At 39.2% G+C, this 27359-nt stretch overlaps 1 protein-coding gene across 1 annotated transcript; it reads right to left on the bottom strand.

Moving 5' to 3' along the window:
• Positions 1–22179: 22179 nt before the first annotated feature.
• socs3b (suppressor of cytokine signaling 3b) lies at positions 22180–26304 on the bottom strand. Its single transcript, XM_079398378.1, has 2 exons — positions 26088–26304; positions 22180–24363 (listed from the first exon to the last, which is right to left on the bottom strand). The coding sequence occupies exon 2, from the start codon at positions 24187–24189 to the stop codon at positions 23530–23532; it is 660 nt and encodes a 219-aa protein (XP_079254504.1). The 5' UTR covers positions 24190–24363; positions 26088–26304; the 3' UTR covers positions 22180–23529.
• Positions 26305–27359: the final 1055 nt, after the last annotated feature.

The raw sequence follows: 27359 nt of genomic DNA, 5'->3' as shown, positions 1-27359 counted from the left end.
GGGTGCTTTTGAAAAAACATGTTAAGTAAACAAAGCGATTTGCTTGCTCCTTTTTTTTTTTACTGTGTGTTAAGAAATCTCAGCCTACATGAAATAGAACTCATTTGTCCCTGTTGCCCCAGCCCTGCCGTTGCCATAGAAACAGCTGTGTTGTTTTGGAGCGTTTGCATATGTTCCCGGATAAATGGACTCCGTGCTGTAAGATCAATGTTTTTAAAAGAATGGAGCAGCTGTTATTGGCTGCCCCCGCCGTGGCGTCACAGAGAAAATGCAGCTCTTCAGACCTACTGGCCTGTTACAGTCATCACTGCTCCTTGTGGAATTTGGCCTGTATTTTTATGTGGAGAGCATTATGCTTAATTTGCACAGTTTAGTCTCTCTGAACTTATGTGTGAGGAAAGTATAGAGAACGCTGGCTTTCTGTGATGGTGCCGAGATGTTTGACCTACAAAGTCTCATTAAAATGGCGTGATTGTGGTGATGTGTTGGTGACTATTTTTGACTATTGCAGCTACGCCCTTTACTAGCAGGTGCATAAAATCAAGCATGCAGCCATGCAGTCTCATTAGACAAACATTTACAGTAGAATGAATCCCTTTTTGTTCCAGTTTGACACTGCCTCATGCACAAAGTCCAGAAACAAATGGTTTACAGAGTGTGGAGTGGAAGAATTTGACTGTCTTACATTGACTGCCCTTTTCTGGAAATTATTCATCTAATTATTATTATTATTATTATTATTATTAAGAAGAAAAAGAAGAGGAATAATAATAATAATAATTGTTGTTATTTTATGTTGTAATAATAATTATTATTAGTGTTGTTGTTGGTGTTTTTTAACGATGATACATTTTTTTTAAAAGAAATACTTTTTAATTGACTCATTATTATTATTAAACATCAAGCAATAAGGATTTTGTAATTATTATTCCTAAAAATAACAACAACAATAATTATTCTTTATTTTATATATTTAACAAATGCAATAAATACATTTTAGATTGTATTATTTTATTTTTTATTAATGATGATTATTATATTATTTTTATTATATTTGATAATGATAATCATAAGAATAAATTGTTAATACTTTTTAATCAATATTATTTAACATCTAGCAATAATATTTCATTATTATTATTGATAATAACAATATTATTATTTTTTTAATATTTTAATAAACAACTTGTAATAAATGTTTTAATTGATTGTATCATTATTTATTGTATTTTTAATTAATGATAATTATAAATAGAAGAATATGTTTTATTAAATACATTTTAATTGACTATATCAATATTATTAAACATCTAGCGATAATGTTATTTATTATAACAGTAATTGTTCTTCATTTTCTTTATTTGATTTATTAAGCATTGGAGAATGTTTTGGAGCATGTACTGGAGAAAGCACACCACATGGCAGTCACTTTGGATTTGTGCAACTGTAGCTGTTTAAACAGATAGCTGTTTAACTGACCATCTGTTGTCACTACAGGAGAAAAAGGAGTGTTCGAGTAAGTGTGCCACGGGTCTCCCTGGGGCCAGGATTTCACCATATTTCAGGTAATTCAGACCAGTCAGATGTTTCTCATTGCCAATGCACACACGCTCACAAAAGTACACGATTTGCGGGATTCTGTTTGTCCTAACGTGACACATCAGCATGCGGTTCCCATAGTGCTTTCCATGCTTTGGAAAACTGGCCCAGTTTACCAGATCAAGTCATTCACAATGAATCAAGTCCCAGCTGATCTCATCCTGACCTCCCACCCCACAGGGATCGATCAAAAACAGTTGTTACTTCGTCAAATCAGCTCTAAAATATCTGAGGAAAAGACCAGATGCAGAATACCAGGTAAAGTTAAAGATCAGCGTTTCCAAGAACACATGGCAAGAGTTTTATTTTGGTCTTGTTTATTGTGATTGAGCAGAATAAAATGAGAGGAAGGATGTTAAGCAAAATAGAGATCATGATGACAGCCAAGTGGGGAAGACGAGAAAGATGGTAAACATTTAAAAGAGAGCGAACGAGAGAGAGCTAATAAAAAAAAGTTTTCAGGATTTTTATGGTATTATTTTAGGACTTTATGTAGAAAACCGAGGGTGATTTCAAAACGGAAGTCACTTAAAGGCACTTTTACTGTACGTAGTAAGCTGAGATTGCAGAAAAATTTCAACATTAAAAAAGTAACACACTTTAACTTTAAATGTTTAAGGTGAATAAAACTGCTGCAGAATTCATAGCGTTACCTCTGCTGGTGATGATTGACTGTGTTTCTTTGTTAAAGGAGTCATGACATTAGAAACCAAATTTCCTTTGATCTTTTGACATAGAACAGATCTGTGCTTAATACATCCTGAAAGTTTCATAACTTAAAATGTCCTCATCGTCAATAAAAAAGGATTTATGTAAAGAAACTCAGAAAACGGCTCGTTTGGAGCCGATGTGCAAGGTGACGTCATCCGGGTGCAGTCGTTTGCATAAACACCTCCTCAAGAGCAACACATAGACATAGGCCCCGCCCACTGGCGTTGAGTCGCTTAACGCCTTGTCACTTGATTACGCTGATTGTGAGTGTCGAACAGCAAATAGAAATTACAATCGCTGCTGCTACCCCCTATCGAGGTGGGCCTTGATACAGTCTCCTATGCAATGACGTTAGCCAATCATAACAGTGGCCGATTACTGAGGACCCTCCCCTGAAAAACAGGTCATTTTAGACAGAGGGTCAGAATGAAGGTTGAAAAGAATCATTTTTCAACAACTTTATTTATTTTTGTGCAAAATTATCCATGTTTTTGTAAACCTCAATAAAAAGTAATGATACGAATCTTCAATGATTATGGAACAACTATGAGGAAACTCTAGCACTCTTTCTTTGCCCGATAATGACCACTCCATCTTTCTAAACTGTGATATCCTGTAACTTTTCTATGCTATTGCTTTAAATTGTCTTTCTTTGTTGAGTTCGTTGTTTTCTTCGAATATATTTACAATAATGGGTTCTTGTAGGCTTTCTATTTTTGCGGCACTGGTATTTTGGAATATTTTCAGGAAGGAAGACACATTGTATAATGGCTGTTCCGTTTGCGTCAGTGTTGCAGACGGCGCACTAGCAATCGCTTTTCCAGAGACGGCACACAAGAGGAACAGAAATTGGGAAACTGCTGAGAGGACACACACTTCCTTGGTCCATTTGCTGTGATGTTGATTTCCTGAAAAGTTTCAACAGGAGTGGTTTCTCTTTGACATGTCTTTGTGTAATGTATATCATGAATAGTCACAATTCAATGGTGCTTAAAGAATTTGTCACACCCAGGTTAGTTTCTGGTAAGTAAGCCATTCAAGTTTGAGTGAAATAACATGCTTGCATGCCCTATAATTGGCCTGATGCATCATAAACGTGCTGTGACTGCTCATTAATGCATTTCAGAAGACTACTAATGCATTTTTGAAAGGACTGTTCATTGAGGCTTAAGGTCGGTTTTATACTGCATGCTATAGCAGTACAGTACAGTTTCAGCCTATTTCTGCTTTGCACTGAATGCTAAATTCTTTGTTTGATATTGTCTGTAAACCAATTCATCAATATCTTTTGCTATAATAGGCTTTTATGAACCAACATAAAATAATGGAGTGGATTTCTCTTCCATTTTTTGAAAAAGAATAAACATTTGTCAGGCTAGATGCAAGTTGCACATGCAGTGACAAACACACAAACACATTCCATTCAGTAAATCTGACTGAATCTAAATGATTTTTAGAGTTCATAGCTACACTTTGGATTCTGAGTTCTGTTTCGCATAGATTAATTACCATTTGTTTGTAAATATGATGCCCCTTCTTATGGAAGTCAGATTTCACAATAATGAAGTTTGTAGTAGTATTTTTCAGTGGCCAGCTCTAATCAGGCTGAAGGCTTCTATAGAAAAGTCTGGATGCTGTTCTTGGTTTTCAAGACTCCTCACATGTGACTTAGGGATCAAACCACTGTTATTTTTTCAGAGAAATCAATCTAAACTGAAAACAGAGCAGTTACTCATAATGAAATGTACTTTTCTGTGGAATGGTGAAATTATTTAAATGAGCAAACTGCTTCTCCAGTCATCAAAATAGGAACAGAGTGCACGTGTGTGTAACCAATAATGGAGAACATGTGAAAAAATATAATTTATGCTGACAATATGGGAGGTTAACATATATATTTTCTATAATGAAGACAAAAAATATATATAATGAAGGGGTTGGGGCAAAGTAAAAAAAAAAATAAAAACTGGTAGCTGTGGTAGCCAGAATAATTCAGTAAAACTACATCAAAAATGTAAATTTGACAGTTTAAATAGTCATAATCAGTCCAACAACAGTCCTTTTCTGCTGAATTAGCAAGGTCAAAGCTGCTGCTAAAACCTTTGCACCATTAACATAAACTTACAACCATTATAATAACAGGAGCTAAAGAGAAAGCTTTTCCACAAGTAAATACTAAAATATAGAAGGTGCACGGTGTCATAAATGCAAACACGCATCACACGTGACAATAAAATAATGCAATAAACATGAAATAAACAACATTAGTTGTAACAAAACCATATACCTTTAAAAAAGATTAAGATAAAAAATCTAAAATAAATACCATCAAATGTGAGTTACCACACAGGACATTCTGGGAATGTAAGTTTATTTCTTTTACAAACTTTACATTTAACAGTAATTTACTGTCATATTACATGAAATGAGGTTAGATCTAGTAAGGAAACAGAGTTAACCAATTTTTCTTAACCAAAGGTTTTTACTGTAACATTTTTTTACAGTGTTTTACCGTTAGGGCCGGCAAAGATTGTAGGTGGGGGGAGTGAATGTCCAGCGCTCTCTCCACCCTCAATACCACGACTGAGGTGCCCTTGAGCAAGGCACCGAACCCCCAACTGCTCCCTGGGCGCCGCAGCATAAATGGCTGCCCACTGCTCCGGGTGTGTGTTCATGGTGTGTGTGTGTGTTCACTGCTGTGTGTGTGCATGTTGGATGGGTTAAATGCAGAGCACGAATTCCGAGTATGGGTCACTATACTTGGAAGTATGTCACTTCACTTAATTAAATTTACAGTGCACCAAATATCAAATGTTTTCTGTACCATACAGGTTAATACGGTGGCTGAGAGAGCTCATCGCGCTGCAACTTTAGAGAACACATGCAAATAGAAAAAGCACCAGCAAATCAAGAAAACATCTTCATCAGTTTGACAACAGGTGCTGCAAATGCTCTCAACATAAACAAATACAGAAACGCACTGCAGATGCTCACAACACAATCAAATAAAGAATTTTATTTGCAGTGTGTTTCTTTTATTTGCAGTGTGTTTCTTTATTTGGTTGTGTTGTGAGCATTTGCAACACGTGTGTTGTCAAATTGACAAAGTTGTTTTCTTAATTTGCAAGTGTTTTTTCTATTTGCAGCACGTTGAGCTATCTCGGCCACCGTAGGTTAATTTATTCTAAACTGTTTTTAATGTTCATTACCATTATAAGTTACAGGGGATGAGTATGTTCTTGTATGTATGGAATCGCTTGCACATGTATGTGAGAGGTCAGCTTTATGCTTAGTAATCTGGCAATGGAACTACATGTATTAATTTGACTCGATCAAACAAGGCACAAAGACTCTCCCACCATTAATGGGTCAGTGAATCCATTTTTTATGATGGCTGAAACAGATAAGTTATATTATTATAAAATATCAACATGTCCATTTTTCTTCATTTAAGTTAATTTACTTGCCTTATGTGTCCCACAAATCTGCAAGCACTGAAGTGACCTGTCGCTGTCTGTATGTGATTATCAAACATTTTGTATGAAGTGTCAGACAATTACTTAAAATGACTTCAATAACTAAATAATGCAAAAAGTATTTATAATTTGTGTATTTATTTAAGCTATAATTGATCAGACTGAGAAATTATTTAGCTGATTCAATTTAATGACATTTAATAGGCAATTATTGCCCATTAATTAAAAAAAAATATTCTTGTTGACCAATTTTATGTTGTTGTTTTCCCCCCTTATTTATCATGACAGAATCTGTGCAAAAAATAAAATAAAAATTAACCACATGCTCTTGCTTTTTCATGTAGTATATATATGCCATATATAAATGAACTGTTACACACTGGAAATACAAGATGACAGATTGTCAAGAGAGTCACACAGCAATCACCAGATCACAGTCACCTGAATTCTAATCACCCGCACCTGCAACCCCTCATCAGCACCTCCATAAGAACCACACGTTCTCTGACACTCATCGTCCGGTCTACGGTTCACCACGCTGAACAGTCACCAGACTCCCTTGCTTCTAACCTGTGTTATATTTACCTTGTTTCTGCAGACACTCTCCAGCGATTCCCCTTCGACGACTCTAGCACTCCTGCGATCCACGACTCCTGTGAAAGAGACTGTGTTCAGTTTCCCGTTCATGCACTGCCTTGGATCATTACTCTAGTCACTTACCTGCTTGGTTCACCAGTCATCTGCACCATTGTTAATAAACATTCTGTATTGCATCTAACCTGCATCTCCTGCCTTGTTTGTGACAGAAGACCGGACCATAACCGACACTCTCATGGATCCCTGGCCTTCGTCCCCATCCGATATCCTGGAGGAGCTGGTCAATACTGTCCGCGCCTCACTCTTGCCAGCTCCATCTTCGCAATCTGCCTCTCCCAGTCAAATGGCGTTACCGGCTGCATATGCGGGTGAACCGGCACGGTGTGACGGCTTCCTCCTACAACTGTCATTGTATATTGAAATGCAACCACAGAAGTTCCCAACTGAGCGCTCCAAGGTAGCTTTTCTAATCTCCCTTCTCTCCGATCAAGCACTGGCATGGGCTCAGGTGATCTGGAACGCCAACAGTGCCATAATCAACTCCTATGAAGCATTCACTGAACATTTCAAAGAAGTCTTTGGTTCGGCTACTGGAGCGCTCTCTGTATCTGATCAACTACTGCGCCTGCGGCAAGGATCTTCCTCAATCCATGAGTACACGTTATGGTTTCGTACTCTGCGGTTGGAACGAAGCAGCTCTCCTGAGTACCTACTGTCAAGGATTGGAGACAAGCATTCGCACCCAAATGGCGATATACGACGACTCAGTGGGGCTGGAGAATTTCCTGCTTAAAGCTAATCGCATTTCTCAATGCTTGTCAGCCTGCCACACCGACAAAGCCGAACCCAGAACCCACGCAAGTAGACTCTGCTCGTCTCCCAAGCGCCAAGCGTGCCTGTCGTTGGACAGCAGGACTCTGCCTCTATTGTGCCACTCCTGGTCATTTCATCAGTTCCTGTCCAGTTAAACCCCCACGTTCAGCGGTGAGTACACTTCAATCAGACCCTGTGATTGCCAAGCTTTCTGTGATTTCAGTGCAACTATTTACTCCAACCTGTCCCGTTACAGCCTCTGCCCTTGTCGACTCGGGCTCCTCGGCAATTTCATATCACAAAACTTCCTAAGTCGGATCAACCAGCCAGCCGTCGGCTTGCCCGGGAGCTCCAAGTCGAGACAATCCAAGGAAAGCCTCTAGGACGTGGGCGTGTGAGGTGTGAGACACCGATGATGAGACTTCAGATTGGCAACTTGTAGAGGAGATCGCGTTTCTGGTACTGGAGGGTTCTACGGAGGACATCATCCTGGGACGCCCTTGGCTTATTCCCTATTCACCAGAGATCAGATGGGATTCTAGTGAAGTAATTCGCTGGAGCGAATTCTGTCACCAACAATGTCTCAAGGAATTTCGTCGCTCACCTCACAAGAAATCTGCCGTTCAGGTCACCTCCACGCAAGTTGAGAGCCCGGAACCCAGCGTAACTCTCACCATCCCATCTGATTACAGGGCGTTCCAGGATGTTTTCAGCAAACAGGCAGCCACACAGTTACCACCTCATCGGCCATGGGACTGTGCAATCGATCTGCTGCCTGGATACACACTTCCCAAAGGAAAGGTTTATCCACTGTCCATCCCGGAGCACAAGACCATGGAGGAGTACATCAAGGAGGCTCTTAATCAGGGATACATACGGCCATCCAGCTCACCAGCTGCGTCAAGCTTCTTCTTCGTGGGTAAGAAGGACGGGGGCTTGAGGCCATGTATTGACTATCGAGCGTTAAACTCCCAGACTGTGAAGCTCCCCTATCCACTTCCCCTGGTCCCAGCTACTCTCGAGGAACTCCGTGGGGCCTGCATTTTCTCTAAGCTGGACCTGCGAAGCGCATAAAAACCTCGTTCAGATCCGGGAGGGGGATGAGTGGAAGACTGCATTCATTACCCCTTCTGGCCACTATCATGTTATGCCGTATGGCCTTGCCAACACCCCCTCAGTGTTCCAAGAGTTCATGAACAAGGTGTTCTGGGAGTTCCTCCATCGCTTTGTGATAGTCTATATTGACGATCCTCATTTACTCCTGGAACCTGGCCGACCATCGCCACCACGTCAAGCAGGTCCTGCAAAAGCTCCGTCAATGCCACCTTTATCTCAAGTTAGAGAAATGCGAGTTCCATCGCCTCACGATGCAGTTCCTCGGCTACATCGTCAGAGAGGAGGGTATTCAGATGGACCAGGAGAAAGTAACAGCAGTTACTGAATGGCCGATTACCCAGTCAGTTAAGGAACTGCAGAGATGCATTGGATTTGCCAATTTCTATCACCGCATCATTAAGAATTTCAGTCTGCTCACAGCCCTGCTCACCACCCTGCTCTGCGGTAAACCCAAGTCCCTGTGCTGTAGTTCCAACACCCACGAAGCCTTCGAAAGCCTCAAGACCGTGTTCAGAACGGCCCCCATCCTTTGCCATCCAGACCCCCATGTGCCATTCGTAGTAGAAGTTGATGCCTCCACTACGGGAGTCGGGGCCGTGCTGTCCCAGCTGTATGGTGAGCCTCCACGCCTCCAGCCTTGTGCATACTACTCAAAGAAACTGACCGCTGCGGAGCTAAATTTCGACATCGGCAACAGGGAGCTGTTTTCAGTCCATTTACAGTCATCACCGATCACAAAAATCTCCAGTACCTCAGGGAAACTAAGAGGCTCAACCCTCGACAAGCCCGATGGGCCCTGTTCTTCACCAGGTTCAACTTCACCATCACCTATCGTCCTGGAAACCGTAATTATAAAGCTGATGCTTTGTCCCGTATTCATTCACCAGATCCTCCAACGGACCCCGAGCCAATTCTCCCTCCAGCCCTCATTGTCATTCCCATCATTTGGAAGGTTGATCAGGACATCAGAGCCTACCAGGCTCTGGACATCCAGGCAGCCAACGGACCCTCTCCAAACTCGGTACTGGTGGCCCAGTATGTCCCGTGATGTCAACAGGTACGTCCGCAGTTGCTCAGTCTGTGCCATGTCCTCGACTCCTCGTCATTTGCCGGTGGGCAAGCTGGTACCCCTCCCCATTCCTCGTCGTCCCTGGTCACACATGGGAATCGATTTTGTAACGGATCTCCCAGAATCCGAGGGGAATACCTGTATCCTAGTAGCAGTGGACCGTTTCTCCAAAGCTTGTAAACTGATCCCTCTCCGCGGGCTGCCAACGGCATTAGAGACTGCTGAACAACTCTTTCAATATGTATTCAGAAATTTTGGAATACCTGAGGACATTGTATCGGCTCGAGGTCCTCAGTTCATCCCCCATGTGTGGAAAGCCTTCTTCCGCCTACTTGGTGTCACAGTGAGCTTGTCCTCCGGCTACCACCCACAGACCAACCGCCAGGCTGAGCGGAAAATCCAAGAACTCTGACGTTACCTCCGGGCATACTGCCAGGAAGACCAACACAGCTGGAGCCGTTTTCTCCCGTGGGCCGAGTATGCACAGAACTCACTCCATCAGAACACCACGGGCCTTACACCGTTTCAGTGCATACTCTGTTTTCAACCCCCCACTCTTCCTATGGTCGGGAGAGCCCTCAGAGGTTCCAGCTGTAGACCACTGATTCCGGGTGAGCGAGAGAGTGTGGGACTCTGCACACATTCACCTCCAGCGGGCAGTGCGGAGACACGAGCTTAGCGGATGCACGGCATGCCCCAAATCCGAGCCTCCTCCTCCTGAGATACTTGACCAACCATCAGTGTACCTGGTCCTCAACATCATGGACTCACGGTGATGTGGTGGCCGGCTGCAGTATCTCGTGGACTGGGAGGTTACGGACCTGAGGAGCAATCCTGGGTGGCCCGGGACAATATTCTCGATCCTATGCTATTACAAGAGTTCCACCATCTCCATCCTGTGCGTCCTGCACCCAGAGGCCGTGGTCGCCCCCGCCGCTGCATGAGGGCGTCAGGAGCCGCCCCTGGAGGGGGGGGGGGTAGTGTCAGAGTCACAGTCTCTGTCGTCAACAGCAATCACCAGATGACAGTCACCTGAATTCTAATCACCTGCACCTGCAACCCATCATCAGCACCTCCATAAGAACCACACGCTCTCTGACACTCATCGTCCGGTCTACGGTTCACCACGTTGAACAGTCACCAGACTCCCTTGCTACTAACCTGTTATATTTACCTTGTTTCTGCAGACACTCTCCAGCGATTCCCCTTCGACTCTAGCTCTCCTGTGATCCACGACTCCTGTGAAAGAGACTGTGTTCAGTTCCCCGTTCATGCATTGCATCGGATCATTACTCAAGTCACTCACCTGCTTGGTTCACCAGTCATCTGCACCATTGTTAATAAACATTCTGTATTGCATCTAACCTGCATCTCCTGCCTTGTTTATGACACAGATGAGCCCTACTCAAAAATAAGCTCTTGTTAGCGTCACTTAGTTATATTCACACAAATAATCAGTCAATCTTTTGAAACACCCTTAATATCATAAAACACATCAAGGCTGCAAATTGGAAACTCAATTAAACAGTTCACTCTGATTTTCTACTTTGCTTTATAAAATATAAAGGTAGTTTAATGACATAAGGATTTCGCCAAACATTATGCAATGGGTGTGAGGTAAATCTCCCTTATTCCAATTCTGCTTAAACGAATAGTTCATCTTCATGTTTGGCCGATCCTGTGTTATTTATTTATACACTTTTGCCCCCCCCCCCCCCCCCCCCCCCCCCCCCCAGGTTTTGTTTTGTTTTGTTTTCCATGGAACACAGGGGAACACAAGTAAGCTTTTTGTATAATTATTTTTAAACCGTTCATAATGACCATGCCTGTCAAAACACCATATCAATATTCCATATGACTATATGATCAAGTATTTAGATGACTTAAAACGGAATATAGAGCATGATTTATACGATCTATATGTTTACTAAGTTTAGCTTTGACCTGACAGCCCATGGTTAATGTCACCTTTTGTGCTTTCACAGAAAAACATTGTATGGGTTTGGAATGACATGAGTATGAGTAAATAATGACAAAATTGTATTTTTGGGGTAAACTGTCCTTTTAAGAACAGGTTAGTCAGGGACCAGTACAGCTTTCATAAAAAACACATGATTGTTTTTATATCAGCCTATTTTGACAACTACTTAACCCAAGTTAATCCTAGTTAAAGGTAAGTATTACACATTTATAACATATTTTTTAAATTTAGTGATTCTAATGACCATTTTATTACCTTGAGTGAGAATTTTAAAACGATGAATAAACTGAAATAACTCTATCAGCTACTAGAGCGCTCAAAAACATTGTGATCTCATTTTCAGGAAATATGAGGATTCAAACAGGGTTGAAACCAAGTTTTTCTTTAAAACTCTAAATGTGGGCTGTGGTCACTGTTATAGGAATGTCTTTGGTAAAGAGAGAAGAGAAACACCATATCAGATATCAGTTCAAATCGAAAAGAGCTACACCGCCCTTGGAAAGGCACTGCGTGTGTTCCAGTAAGCTGACAGTCCATCACCGCAGGTCAGAAGGTGAGACGGAAGTGAAAACGCAGCAGGGCAAACAGCCAAGCGATCTGACTGGCTCGGAGCGAATGCTTTATTTCTTGTACATTTGTTTTTTACATTTCTCTCCCCCCGTTCACATGAGCTTCAGTAGTCCACTGAGCGATTCTCAGTGCATGGATGAGATTTCTTCCAGTCAAAATACTCCTACATGTAACCTGTTCTCTGTGCGAAAACATAGCGCTTTGTGCAATTGCGTGTGGGTCTGCGGAGCGGTTTATTTAAGTCTGAGGAATGTGTAGCAAACCTTCAGGTGTTACCTTCTCTCTGTCCAACACAGCAGACAGGAAACCTCTCTCATCTCTCTGGTTTCCTGTGCTTAGATCTTTCGAGCGCTCTGCAGTCTCTCTCTCTCTGTTTTTTCGCTGTATATGTCATTTTGGTTGCTTGGCTTTGTTTGAACTTCATGGCTGAATCTTTTTTTATTATTCATGTTTACAATCCAACACTTGCATTGTCAGTTAGGTTAGCTGTTCACCTCTTCGTTTTGATGATCATGATATCCTCTGCGTTTCTGTTCTCTACTTAAGTTAGACATTTAAGCATCAATGGAGAAAAATAGGAAAAATACTTCTCGATCGCTATTGTGTTTTATAACAGCCAGCTGTAATCTGAGCAAGGTGTGGAAATCAGGGATGTGTGATCAAGAGATGCTGAACGTGAGAGAGTCTCTCTGTTCTATTGTTTAGGGTGATATGTGCTTCCTGTCTTGAGATCGACAGGCACAAAGTCATTGTATCTTTCATAAAGCTGCACGCAGGGTCATACAGTACAAGCTGCTTCTGGAGAATGGGATATGATGAATAATAAATTCTGAAACATGTTCGTAGGTATCCAACACTCTCGTAATCTTCACGTGTTTCTGCATGTTTTGCTGACTTATTCAGCTCTCGTTTCTGACACCAAAACCTCAAACTTTTGAAATCCACCAAAAGAGAACTCATTGTTCCAGGAAGGCCACTCTGAAAATTTGGGGTTCACAACATAACTGAAACCTGAAGGTAAACAGCTTTATATATATATATATATATATATGCATATGCAAACTGAAGTTGAAATATTTCAGAATCTGAGTAGAGTAGTTTATCATTAGGAAGTTGCCAGTTAAACATCATATTTAAAAATTAAGCTGGCAGCTGAAGCTTAGCCAACTATAAATGTTTCTTACCAGCTTTGAAGAAGTATTTATTTATTTATTGCTGACTACACATATTTCTTACAAGCCTCAATATTATTTTATTATATTTTCTATAAATCTTATTTCTATTAAAACTAGCCATAAATATTTCTTACTAGCCATGAAACCGTATTTAACATTATTTCCTATGTATATATATGTGTGTGTGTGTGTGTGTGTGTGTATACACACACACACACACACACACACACAAATAATGATTTTTTTTTTAATAGTATTACTTTTATACTTCAAATTTTATATATTTGATTTAATTTTATATATTATGTGAAGTCAGCTAAAATGGGTCAAATAAGGTTGTAGCATCATATCTCTTTAAATTTTTACAGAAAATCACAATAACTGATCTTGCATTGTTGCTTCAACACTTGTTGACATGCAACAATTTTTATTGGTCTGAGTTTTTTTTAAGGTGGGCTGGGCAGAGTGTTACATGAAGCTCAGAGAATTTGTAAGGTAATTGAACCTGACATAGGACATTTTATTAAGGCAAGGCAAGGCAAGGCAAGTTTATTTATATAGCACATTTCATACACAGTGGTAATTCAAAGTGCTTTACATAAAAGAAAGTGAAATAGACATTAAAATCAATAAAAACATGGAAATAAGAATAATAAAAACAAGGAATTTTAAAATGATATAGAAAATGATTTAAAATAAATTTAAAGAAAATGATTATACATAAAATGTATTGCAGTCAGTTCGGACATACAGCACAGTGCTCATTCAAATGCACAGTTAAACAGGTGAGTTTTGAGTCTTGATTTAAATGTTGCTAATGTTTTAGCACATCTGATCTCTTCTGGAAGCTGGTTCCAGCTGCGGGCCGCATAATAGCTAAAAGCAGACTCCCCTTGTTTTGTGTGAACCCTTGGTATTTCTAACTGACTCGATCCTAATGATCTGAGTGGTCTGTTTGGTTTATATTCAGTGAGCATATCAGCAATATATTTAGGTCCTAGGCCATTGAGTGACTTATAAACGAGTAAAAGTACTTTAAAATCAATCCTAAATGTAACTGGAAGCCAGTGTAAGGACCTGAGGACTGGTGTGATATGCTCAGATTTTCTGGTTCTAGTCAGAATCCTGGCAGCAGCGTTCTGTATGAGCTGCAGCTGTCTAATGGTCTTCTTGGGAAGGCCGGTGAGGAGACCATTACAGTAATCCACCCTGCTGGTGATAAAGGCATGAACAAGTTTCTCCAAGTCTTGATTGGAGACAAAACATCTAATTCTTGCAATATTTTTGAGATGATAGTATGCTGATTAATCACTAATAAGGGTCCTAAAGCAATTATAAGTAAGCTTACCAACTAAGCAAAGGTTTATGAACAATGTTTTGACATGCTCTTTCAAATTAAAAAGTTTAATTTATAAAAGAAACTTTTATTTTTGTGTGAAAGGTCATTTTATGTAGAAATGGCTGGTTAAGCTAAAATGGGCCACAATTTTCAGCTAAAATGGGCTGCATACACACACACACACACACTTTTAGACAGATATTGAGGGTGAAAATAGGTTTATAGGCCTAGATATGTATCCATACAAAATCTTAACAGTCTTTAAAAAAAATTGCATTGCAGACAGTATGGCAGGAGGACAAGCTAAGAAAGGAAACAGAGAGACGAGAAAAGAAAGAGGAAGATGTCAGTAAAATGGGCTGCATACACACACTTTTACACAGAAATTGAGGGTGAAAATAGGTTTATAGGCATACTGTAGATATGTATCCATACAAAATCTTAACAGTTTTTAAAAAAAATTACAAGCATACACACATACATGCACACAAAAGACACCAATGCACAGAAACACACCTATACAACATGATCAGTTCATTTTTAATTACATTAATTGAATATTTATTCAACTTTCTATTTAATGAAATACATTTATGATGTTGCTATGGCAAACTAAAGAAAATAGTGTAAATGTACTGTTAAAAGTTAAAAATGATATAAGATGACCTGTGGTTTTCTCTTTTGATATTGACCCATTTTAACTGAACAGCTGGCCTATTTTACCTGAATGTTGTGCCGTGGCTCAAGAAGGTACCTGCTGATACTCTAACTCTCATAATTTTAAAACTTTTATACTTTTTCACATTTAAAATATGTAAATATATTTAAGAGACCCATGCTAATTTATAAGAATATCATTAGATCTCATGCATAGCTTATTTGATGGTATTATAAGTCATTTACCAAAACATGGCCCATTTTAGTTGACTTCACCCTACATATTCATTGCCAGCCTTGAAAGTGTATTTTGCATGCATTGTGCAATAGAAAAATCCATGGACATACATGATTCCATGAGAGTGTGTAGATGTTGTGACACATTTTGTCTTTTTGTGTCTTTATGAACTACACTGATGGTCGATCAAACATGCACTAATGTTGCTTGACAATAAGATAATGCATTTTAAATGTGCACGCTTCATGTGTAAGTGTTCAATGCAACAAGCAAAATTGTGCAGACACTGCATTTTAAATGTGCCCGTTTTATGTGTAAGTGTACAACGCAACAAGAAAAAATTGTGCAGATGCTAACATAAAGCGAAAGTTGAGGGGATGGAGAAGGAGAGGGTGCAGAAAGAAAGCAAGCAGTTAGGAGGGGGAAAATGAGTTCTTACAGTAAAGGAACGTGTGAGTTTGTGCATGAGCTCCCGCTCTGCACCTCCCCTTCCTGTCTAAATGTGTCCTCTCTCTCTCACTCACATTGCAAGAGCAGTAAAGAGTCAACTCAATTAAAGAGCCTCTTTCCTGGAAACTGGGCTCTGATGGCACAGGGAGGTATGAAGGGAATGGGAACCATGTGTGTTAGATGGGGAAGGGGATACTTGGTGTGCATGCGAGTGTACACGGGAAAACGAAGGCGGCATGAAGAGCAGGAGAAGAACGGATGGAAATGAAGACAGGGAAGGAGCGGCAATGACAAAACAAAAACACAACCTTACGGCCCTACTGTCAGTTTGAAGTCAGGACAGAGGGAATCTCTGCCCTTTCACTTGCTCACTGCACAGCGGCCCCTCCTCTTCCTCTCTCTCTTTCTCTCAGACATACTCGAGCAATTCCTCAAACCATTAGCTGTTTGACCACAAAGTCCCTGTTGTAAATCTGTCCCACGAGGGCTCTTTTCATCCCAGCCTGCATTCTGTTACCCCTCTCCCACAGGGAACACAGGTCCAACCAACAGCCCACTTACCCAAGCATGCAGAGCACACAGGTCCAATCAGCAGCACTCGCACAAAGTGGACTGTTCATGTTAAAGACACCTAATCTGGTTCAGTGTTTTCTCTCAGGCAGGAGAGAAATTAATTTAGGAATTCAGCGTCTGCCTTTAATATACTACATGTTTGGACGAGATGCATTATTGTTTTTCTTTCATCTTCATCTTCATCTGCCTGTCCAATGGCATCACAATGCAAAAAATAAATAAATAAAACCATATTATATGTTGTCTTGTGCCTTTGAAGATAAAGTATGTAATTTCTGCACCACTAGCAGCTCAAAAAAATAATTGCAAAAAACAAAAACAAACAAAAAAAAAAGTAAGAAAAAATGCTTCCAAAACGTTTTGCAAAGCCATGATCAAAGGTTCGAATCCAAGACGTGATAAAATACATTTTCAAGGCTGGTAGGAAATATTTATCGCCAGCTTTATAAAAATATATGTTATAAAAATGTATATAAAAGAATTTTGGGGGGAAAATGGAGTCAAATATTAAAAATAAAATGAAGACTATAAAAAAAATGTTTTTTGAGGGTAAGAAATTAATTAAAAAACAAGAAATAGTTATTGTCAGCTTTAATATATATATATATATATATGTGTGTGTGTGTGTGTGTGTGCGTGTATGTATGTATATACATTTAAATAAATGAATAAATATATATACACTTTATATATATATATGTGTGTTTGTGTGTGTGTGTGTGTGTGTGTGTGTGTGTGTGTGTGTATATATATATATATATATATATATAGAGAGAGAGAGAGAGAGAGAGAGAGAGAGAGAGAGAGAGAGCACTAAATAGTAAGTAATAAAATTAAAATTAAATAATACAAAATACATTTTCAAAGCTGGTAAGAATTTTTATGGATGACTATAAAAATATATCTTATAAAACTTTAGATATAAGATGCATATCAAATATCATTTAAAATAAACAAAAACAATAAAATAATATAATAGTTTTTTTTAAAACAAAATAAAATAATTTTAAGAATTGTAAGAAATACAAACAGGCAGTACCATCTTGTACTGTTTCCAATTCCTATAGCCTCCAACTTCACTCCATTTCAAGAGAAAAGTCTTAGCAGTCATTTATGAGCACTATTCTTTTATAGCACACCTTTAGCTTTTAAAAGCTCACTGTGTACACTACAGTCTAGGCTCATGCAGTCCCAGTCAACATTGTTTTAATGATTCTTTCAAGTTTAATCACTGTCTGGACAACTGAGATTTTGGTATGGAGATAAAGGTTAGGTTTGTGATTTTTCAGTAGTATTACTGCAGTGTATTTTAACACCATATGTTTTTTTACTTTTGGGATGTAATAAAGTGCTTGGACTCCGAAACGGTGAGGTGTGACATCAGACTTAACATACTACCATTCAAAAGTTTGGGGTTTGTAAGTTGTCTGGGATTCATCATAACTAAAAAGAATGCCAATAGAAAAATAAAGCCAAAATCCAGACATTTTAGGCAAATTAGCAATGTCCTGCATGTCTGGGAAAAGTGGATGCATGGTCACCCTAACAGAAGTTTTGGTGAAAATTCAGAAATCAAATCACTGACTTGCACTGATTTTGAATGCTCCAGCAATTATAAAGAGAACATTATTTGATCGCTTTCTGTATATAAATCATCACAAAACAGAAAAAAGGTGGTCTTCACACTAATAACAACAGTGTGAAGTTGATCCTTTAGTTACTGGCTTGATTTACTAATGCATAAACAGAAGTACATCTGTACATGAGCCATGAATATTACACCAATCACAATCATGAAGGTCATAAAATGCAGTCTCAGATTTACATACAACATGTGTCAAGGGTAAATTGTGATGTCACGATTCTCCTGATTTCAAATCCAGCATGAGTGTCTATTTACACTTAGTGTAAATAGAATCCATTGCTATTTACACTTAGTGTAAATAGCAGTATTTTTAGCGATATGCTATTTACACTAAGTGCAAATAGCTATAGATTCTATTTACACATACATACATTCTATTTATGTTAAAATAGCAGGATTTATACTACTTGTTGCAAATAGTGGCAAATTATATGCTCTTATATTTACACTTAGTGTAAATAGCATCTATCTAGCCGCTGCCTAACTATTTTAAACTGGGGAGTTGAGTTTTGAACTGTGCAGAATGAGTAACTTCTTATTTGTGTAAAGATCAAGAACATTTTTGATTCTCCATTTCATGACCCTTTAATACTATAAATGTGATTTTGCCTTAAAAGTGTATTTAGCTTTAAATATATATATAAAAAAGGCTTGATTAAGAATATAATGTAATGCAATGTACAATCAGCTATTGAATACCAGGCTTATGCAATGAAGATAATATTTTTATAGGCCTAAATATGCAAGTAATAAAACCTGACATGGCACATATACACTGTTTAAAAAAAAGAATAAGATTAATAAGATTTTATTATAAGAATAATACAATTTTTTGGAATTTGTCAATAAAGATTATTGCAGTACGTTTATAATATTTCCTCAAAATTTCACATTTAATTCAATGCAACTTGACGGTTCTTTGAATAATTATTTGTGAAATTTAGTAGCAATTTCTGAGTTTCAAAGTAAATCCCACACCAGTTTTCAGTGTAGTATTTTGATGTGCATGTATATGAGAGATCATACTAGGCTATGATGCCATGGTTAAGCATGCAAGTGCTAAATATATGGCTACAAGTATAAGTAGGCTACTTGAACACTTGACATCATTTGCTTAAGCAAAAAGAGTAAAAAGGAGCAGCATATTGAGGAAAAAAAAGGTCCAACTTGTTTGCTTTTAGAAAAGAAGCTATTACCAGCAGCAGTGTTTTGATGACAGCCAGAGCGTGTTAGTTTGCCATTGTGCTTTAAATAGGACAATTTCAGTGACATGTTGTTAACATTATGTTTTCATTCTGTGTGATTATAGGCGGACTTGATTACAGACTTTACAAAGATGTTGTGTTAAAGTGTGTTTCACAACACCCTCACACATACATAGGCCTAGCCTATATGAACGTGCGGACACATTTGGAGAGTCTTCCCTGGGCCCCTGCAGTGGGCCAGGATGTATAAAAAATGGCCTCACATTCCTTTCCTGTTAAGTCAACCACAATATGGGACTGACACACGAGAGCACTGGACTGTTTCCCAGCACACACAACCCCTCCGGAGTCCCATTACTTTCAGTCATTTAGTCAGACGCACACACAAACACACACGTATTATGTCCGCACTGCCTGGTTCGCTGCTCGGCTCATAACTTATCTGTTAATCGTAGTCATCAGCGTCCTCAACAGGAGTATCAACATAGCCGGACTTACCGTAAGTTTGCAAAATTCAGGGAAGCCGAAACATAAGCATATCTAGACACGCGGCAGGCGGCTCAGCGGAGTATTGCTTCCCTAGGGTTACAGTAAGCGAATCAGAAGTGAGCAGATAGAGGATTACAGAGGTGATTTACTGTAAAACCTCAAATGAAGCTGGTATTGACAGCAGTAAAACATAAACATCCTGTAGTGGACATGCTACAACTGTTTCTTACGTTTCTTTCTTCATATATTCACAAAGGCTGTGGAGAGTGCATGTTTCATGCTTAATGTGCATAAAAAATATCCAAAGCGATTGTTTTGGGAAGAGGGTGGTCAGGAACTTTGTGAACCCGGGGGCTTTGTGTTTTTCACGGGCGTTGGCTTTGACCAAATGGGGCATGGACTCACTGACTGCTGCTTTGTTTTGAAAACACGAGGGAGGGAGGAAAAGGAGGAAGGGCCGAATGAGTGTGAAGAAAAGGCGGAGACTTCCCAAATACCGACCGTAAAAAGAATATAGCGGGAGATACCACTCGGAGTGGTGGAGTTGTGAGGAGAGACTGTTCAGTGGTTCCTCGTGCATGTATATACATGTATTAAAAATAGTATTTCTCGGAATCTAAACAGGCTGTGCAGTAAATCTCTCTTGCAGGTTTACCTTTCTCTGGCCCTTCTGCAAAAACACACACATCATTGCTTATGCTTGGCAGTCTGGTATGAATGTGAGTGGAATTTACCCATAATGCTGAAGCAGCAACTAGTCTAAACAAACGGACACATATATCATTATGAAACTATGATAAGAAGGTTATGTTTATCTCTGATAAAATACATATTACACTCAAAACAAATACTCTGTTATTGTTGATGGTAAAAGTTTACATTAAGGGGTTATGTGTTAACATTAGTTAATGTATTAACTAACATGAACAAACAATGAACTACATTTATTACAGTATTTATTAATCTTTGTTAATATTAGTTAATAAAACTACAGTTGTCCATTGTTAGTTCATGTTAATTCACAATGCATTAACTAATGTTATCAAGCACAACTTGTGGTTTCAATATACTGTATTAGTAAATGCTGAAATTAACATTAACTACGATTAATAACTGCTGTAGAAGTGTTGTTCATTCTTAGTTCATGTTAACTAATGTAGTTAACTAATGTTAAATAATGAACCTTATTGTTGTTGACTCACTCTGATGTTGTTCCAAACCTGTATGACATTTTTCACCGAATATATTTTTAAAAATGCTTCTTTGGTCCAGATTCCTATTATATTCAATGGGTCCAATGCTGTTTGGATGACACTGACTTTATCTTTTGTGTTCTGCAGAAGAAAGTCACAGGTTTTGGAATAACACAAGAGTGAATAATGTAAAAACCTTTATTTTTTGCATTTGCTTTAATAAGTAATTTGAGTATGGCTATAAATATGCATTTATTTTCCATTCTGCTAGGAACTGATATCCTCTTTGAATTTTCATGTGTAACTATGCAAATCAAAAATTAAGGACGCTAAAGATCAAGTGAAAACTTACCAGGATCTGCTTTAATACAAGTATATACAGTCTGGATTTATTTTATAGTTCAATCAGCTTTTATTGTAATAGTTCATCAAAATATTAGATATGAATCCACTGATATAAACACACCTTTTCACATCAGCACTACTGATTTAAAAAAGACTTTGTCAAATAAAAGCTAGGTTATCGTTCAATTGCACAAGCGCTTTTGTAATTCTATGATTAAAAGTCTGCACTGTAAGTCAGAAATCTTATTGTGTCAAGCTCTATTGGGTTCGCTCAGGAAGTTTATCAAGGCCTATTGATTTTTTTTTCCACTTAGGCATTTAATGGTTTGTGAGTTACAACTTTTACTACGTGTTAATTACCCTCTAATATGAGGACGAAGATCTGATAAAAGCCCTTAGTTAAATGGAGAGAAAAGTAATTAAGAGAGTGGCTAATCAATTAAATAAGTGGAAGCGTACAAGAAATACACAATCTGCAAAATAATTGTAACCTTAAATAGAGTTGCAATATTAATTAAAAAGACTAGATTTAAAAAATGTAAATATGAGAGTTGAAAAGCTGTGTTGTGTCCATTTTACTCCCTGATTTGTCCAGTGAGGAATGACCAGGATTAATCCGTATAGATTATTAAAAAGACTTAGATTAAAGACTTAGATATTAAAAAGAGAGAGGCAAATGTTTTAACATTGATCAAAAGAGAAAGCACAGACTGACATCCTGTACACACACCTCAAGGTAAGCCTCAGACCTGTTTTTCTGAAAACAAGAGCAGTTGTGGTATCTTCATCTGTGTGTGTGTGTGTGTGTGGCAGGAGGAAAATGTTGTCTGCAGCAAATGCCATGTTAAAAATCATGCATATTTAAATGACATGCAGTCTGAGGCCAAAGAGAATACCAATTGTTTTATACACACAAGAATGCGAGGCACATGGCTGGGTCCATTTTGTAAAAATAGTGCTCTTTAATATAAATTATGGAAATATCTTATAAATATAAATATGTGCAAAGTTTCTTGCTGCATTTTCTATGTTAATGCCTTTGTTTTCTGATCTTCAAGCTTGCACTGCGGTCATCAGACCAGACCTTAAGATGAGACATCTTTATAAAAGACAGAGTAAAAAACATGCTGTCCTGTTGGTGGCCACACATGTAAACACCTTGATTTGACAAAATATGAACAAAAAAAAAAATAGAGAAAAACAATCTACAAGTGGAACCATAAGCCCTTCCATAGACTCATAATACATTCAGTGAATAGCAGACGTCAAGTCCTGCTAGTGAAACAAACACTGTGTCGTTGTTATTGAATGGCTGATAAAGAGCTGATAAAATGTAAAAACTGTAACTTGAATGCAATGTAAGTCGCTTTGGATAAAAGCGTCTGCTAAATGCATAAATGTAAATGTGAATGAGGATTATGAAGCACACAAAGTACGAATGCTTCTCCGTGTGATCAGAGAAGCACGGTCCTTCATGTCGAACACCACAGTATATCAGTTACTAAAGATTTTTCATACTGTGCTTGTATTTGCTTCACAGTATATGAATGACAATTCATATATATGCTCATATCATCAACAATGTTCAGCCTGCCTTTTCCTAGGACAAATGAAACTACTGTTTGCTTTGGCTCCTGTCATGAACAAAGTAACAACAGTCCACTGAGGGGCCATCTTCTCCAGAGAGGGCTAAGGGAGGTCAAAGGCCCGTGGTAACAGGCCTCTCGTCCGGTCGATACGTTCGCTCTAGTCCTTTTTCTTGACCCCGCACACAGTCACCATAGCAGACAGTGTCGGCCGTAAGCGGTAAGTAGCCACCCCGTTTGCGCCCCCACGCCCACTTATGAGGCAATTACACTTGGCATGAAGCAGTGGAAATGTGTACGTCATCGCAAACACCCAGCTCTCGCTCCTTGCTTCCAGGAGAATGTCAAAAAAATGTTGAGCTGGAGAAAACAGACATGAGAGAGTGTCTCCCGATTGATGATGAAGACCTGGACCGTAGCCATAGCAGCACACTTAACTCCTGTACTGATCAACTATCGCTCGTGTTTATCTTCAGAAGTCCGACTGGCTGCAGGAAAGGAAGTCCTTTCGTGTCGACAGCTGCCGAGATGTCAGATCCACTCGAGTGGGAGAACGTATCTCGTGCTGTCCTTCAAAAGTTCACAATCCAGAGGTCGAAGGCACAGCTGGCCTGCAATACTGACAGACGCCGAGATTGGGAGTGATAAACTCCACTTACGCGCCTTATTCTTCTCTTCCCATCTGAAACCCATCAAGAATAGCTAGATAGGAGCGTCGTACTCCTGGAGGAACTCTTGGAGTGGATGAGGCAGCTGGTCCCGTTTGGTGGACACGTCTATATGACCGTTTAAAGTCTTTCGACATAGGTGCTGCAGACTGGACATGCTAGACGCCAGCGGACGCAGTAGCTCCAAAGGGATCTTCTCGCCACCAGAGTAGATGTAGTAGGCGCTTCCGTCTGCCCCGCTTTCACCTTCTCCGACGGCCTGCACCTTCGACGAGGTCCCCGTCCCGTCCGACGGCATGTAATGATGGATGAGTTTGAGGACGCAATCGAAGCGTGGCACGGCCTGCTCGCTCCGGGGGTCGGTCTGCAGGAAGAAGGAGACTGAGTCGCACTGGATGCGCAGGTTTTTGGTGCCCGTGCTCGTTTTGACGCTGAGCGTGAAGAAGTGGTGGTGGTCTGAGCTGTCGCGCACCAAGAAGGTGCCCGGGGGTTCAGCACTCAGCAGCGAGCTGGCCTCTTTCCCGCTCACGGTGCTCCAGTAGAAGCCGCTCTCTTGCAGTTTGCGAACAGCCGCGATTACCATCTGATACTGTGCCCGAGAACTGAAGGTCTTGTACCGGTGGGGGGGCAGGCGCACGCCACCTTCAAAGGGGCTGCTGCTCATGGCGCTGTCAAACCTACTGTGCGTTACCATGGCTCTCTGCCCGCCCCCTGTACCACCCGGCAACCAGTGGTGCTCGGGGTCCAGGGCCGAAGGGCCGTCCCAGCCAGGGTGCTCATGCACCGGAGAGCACCAACACAACGCCCAGAGCTCTGGCACCTCTTCCACATCCAGAAGAAATGACGTCTCGGTGGGTATGGAAGGCAGCTGAAGGAAAAGCCAAATGGAAAATGTCAACATCAACCAAACAGTGAGAACAACAGAAGCCACTGCCAGCAGACTTACATCTGCTATGACATCACTTTTATTAGGGCCATTCATAGTTCTAATAACTAGATTGGTTGTTTCTCACATGTGTTCCTTATCATTAAAGCCCAGCCCTCCCTCTCCAAAGAAACATCACATTTACGCATTTCAGTCAAGTCAAGTCAAGTCAAGTCTGCTTTATTGTCAATTCTTCCACATGTACGGCACATACATACAGAGAATTGAAATTGCGTTACTCTTAGACCCTTGGCGAATACAGTTAACATTAAACACGTTCAAATACAGATGATACAGTTTAAACATATATGCATACAACTATACAGCTGTACAAATGAGGACATTGTAGAAAAATAAAGAAGTAGATAAAGTGGCATAAGGCGCATGGCAGAATAGATAGAGTGCAAACCAGTTAAATAAAACAAAACTGTGCAGATATATGTATAGTGCAAGAAGAGCTTGTCAGTAGGGAGAACAGTGTTGTAATCGTCCCATTTGGAGATAAACTAACTTTTACTTCTTTAATTAGTGTCTGTTTTTTTTACTAATACTTATTTTTCAAGTAATTCAGTAGTAGTGACTAATATTGTGTCAATTTATCTAGTCATTGTGATTTAGAACCTAATGCATAAACTTAACCATTAGATGCTAGTACTTATTTGAATAGTGACTAATTATATTCAATCTCTACATCCTTATTTTTTACTAGTCACTATCCCAATACATCTGGTGTATGCCAATGCTGATGGTACTTTTTCCAGTTTTACTAGTACTATTGCTACTAGTCAACCTTCCAATACTCCTGATAACAAATTGCAAATTTTTTTTTTTGGTAATGATTTACATGGGAATCTGTAGTTTAGATCAACCACTTGCCATCCACTAGTTAGTAGGTGTGCCAATGTTGCTGGTGCCTATTCCAGTTTTACTAATACTATTGCAACTAGTCACTATCCCAGTACTAGTGGTAACAAATGATTGAAGTTAGTGAATTCTATAGGGGTCTGTGATTTAAATATCAACTTCCCACTAGTATGTTGCTGTTTCATATTCTAGTTCTTCTAGTCCTAATAGTACTAGTTAAGCAAGTAATCAAAAAACGATTAAGTTTTACAAGTCACTATTAAACGAGAAATGAGTACTTGCAAAATAAAGATAGATGGGAGATCATTTTGAAGCGCAAATGTTCGAACTGCTTGCAGTGGATAAATTAACTAGTTGCTAATCGAAGCTTTATTTTTAGTCCAAGCTCGAGCGTGTGAACCCGATACTGACTTCGATCGCTCTCTTGGGCTATTAGAAAACAGGTTATGAATGAGGTCCTCCAGTTCGTTGTGAATAACCCAATTTCTCATTCATGACACAGTCTCTGTCTCGTATTACAGTGTAAATACCCCTTCACTCTCTTATCCTAACTGGAAGAGAAATTCACCGACTTATTCGGGTTACACTGAGGTCGTTTTCTCGCATAATGTATAACTAAAGCAGACTTCAAACTGTTAAGGTATGCGTTAGCTCGCATTACAAAGCTCAACAACAGTGTATTTAACTAGACATGTATACCATGTAGCACAGCACATACCGAGGCATGCATAACAGTCCGATATAATAACATATGCATGCATTTCTAATAGTGCATTAGAATAAAGCGCAAAGCGTCGTTTTACCTTCAAAGCCTTATCCGACTCAATCCTGGGAGTTTTCTTAAAACATAGCTCCTTTTGTGATTTCCAAATGAGCGCTTATGCAAAATAGACCTTCTTTCAAAAGGATAAAGAACAGTTTCATGTCAGTTTTTTTAACAGTTGATCAGAGATCAGCTGTGTGAAAGTCTATCAGAGGTAGTGGAGGTTCGTGCCATCGAGTTGAAGTACAGACTGATATTTCTAAAGGCTCCACCCCTCGTGTTCCAGTAAAGCAACCGCACACACACACACACACGTGGCGGATTGCCAATAAATAATCAGCGTGATCCTTTTTTACGGGATTTCTCCCCCTCCCTTCCCTGTTCACACAAGGTGAAACATTGCATTGCCCTTGTGGATATAAACGCGGTCGGTGTGTTATGACTGATGATATCTGACCACACACGTGTTGGATGTTATTCTGTTTTATTGGTCTATTTTATCTATACATTTATTGCTCGTGCAGTGTCCCGTCTTACAGTGTGGTTTACGGTCAGATGCGTGATGGAACATTTTGCCAAGAATAAAAATGAAACAAATGTCATATTATTGGGATTTATGCAACATAAGATTATTCGAAAAAGAATGCAAGTCTACAGTTACGCTACAGTTTTTTATGTAAAAGTATAGTATAGTATATATTCACAAAGCTGAATCGACTCATGCACGGCTGGATTTGTTCCATACGCCATCTATAGGATGACAGCAGTAGACCACCTTCAAAAGACTACAAATTATTGCATTATAAATGCACTGATCAGAATTTGAATATGCATGGGTAGAGTTTATTGTATATATCGTCTAATGATGTAAAACATAAAATTAAAATAGCACTGTCATTGTGCAGAGTACAATTTAAATACAGCATGTAACCATAAATGCTTATCATTTATTTAGATATTATTTAATAAATTAATGTACTATGATTTCAAGTGAGGGTGCACTGGATGTTTGGACAAAATATCCCAAATACTTAAAATGTATGTATCACAATGTATCACGTTATTTCATAATATTTATATCTACTTATGCATTTATTTCCAGATAATTGCATTCACTGTCGCGGAGATTGAAATGTGACTACCTGCAGCTAATATAATAGTGAAATAAAATAAAGCTAAAATAATATTGGTATAATTAAAATTTTATTAAGCACTGAATGTTTAAAAAGCATTCAAAAAAAAATATATTAGAATGTATTCTAGAAGAAATGTGATATATTGTGCATTATTTTATATTTTATTTTATTTAAAA

This window comes from Barbus barbus, assembly GCF_936440315.1.
Source record: "Barbus barbus genome assembly, chromosome: 38".
In the NCBI taxonomy this organism is placed as follows: Eukaryota; Metazoa; Chordata; class Actinopteri; order Cypriniformes; family Cyprinidae; genus Barbus; species Barbus barbus.
Note: the sequence above shows the minus strand (reverse complement) of the source record. Positions and strands in the feature narration are given on the sequence as shown.

What these genes read in the sequence shown, in the direction of transcription:
- socs3b (XM_079398378.1), bottom strand. Translation starts at nt 24,189, where the DNA reads ATGGTAACGCACAGTAGGTTTGACAGCGCCATGAGCAGCAGCCCCTTT.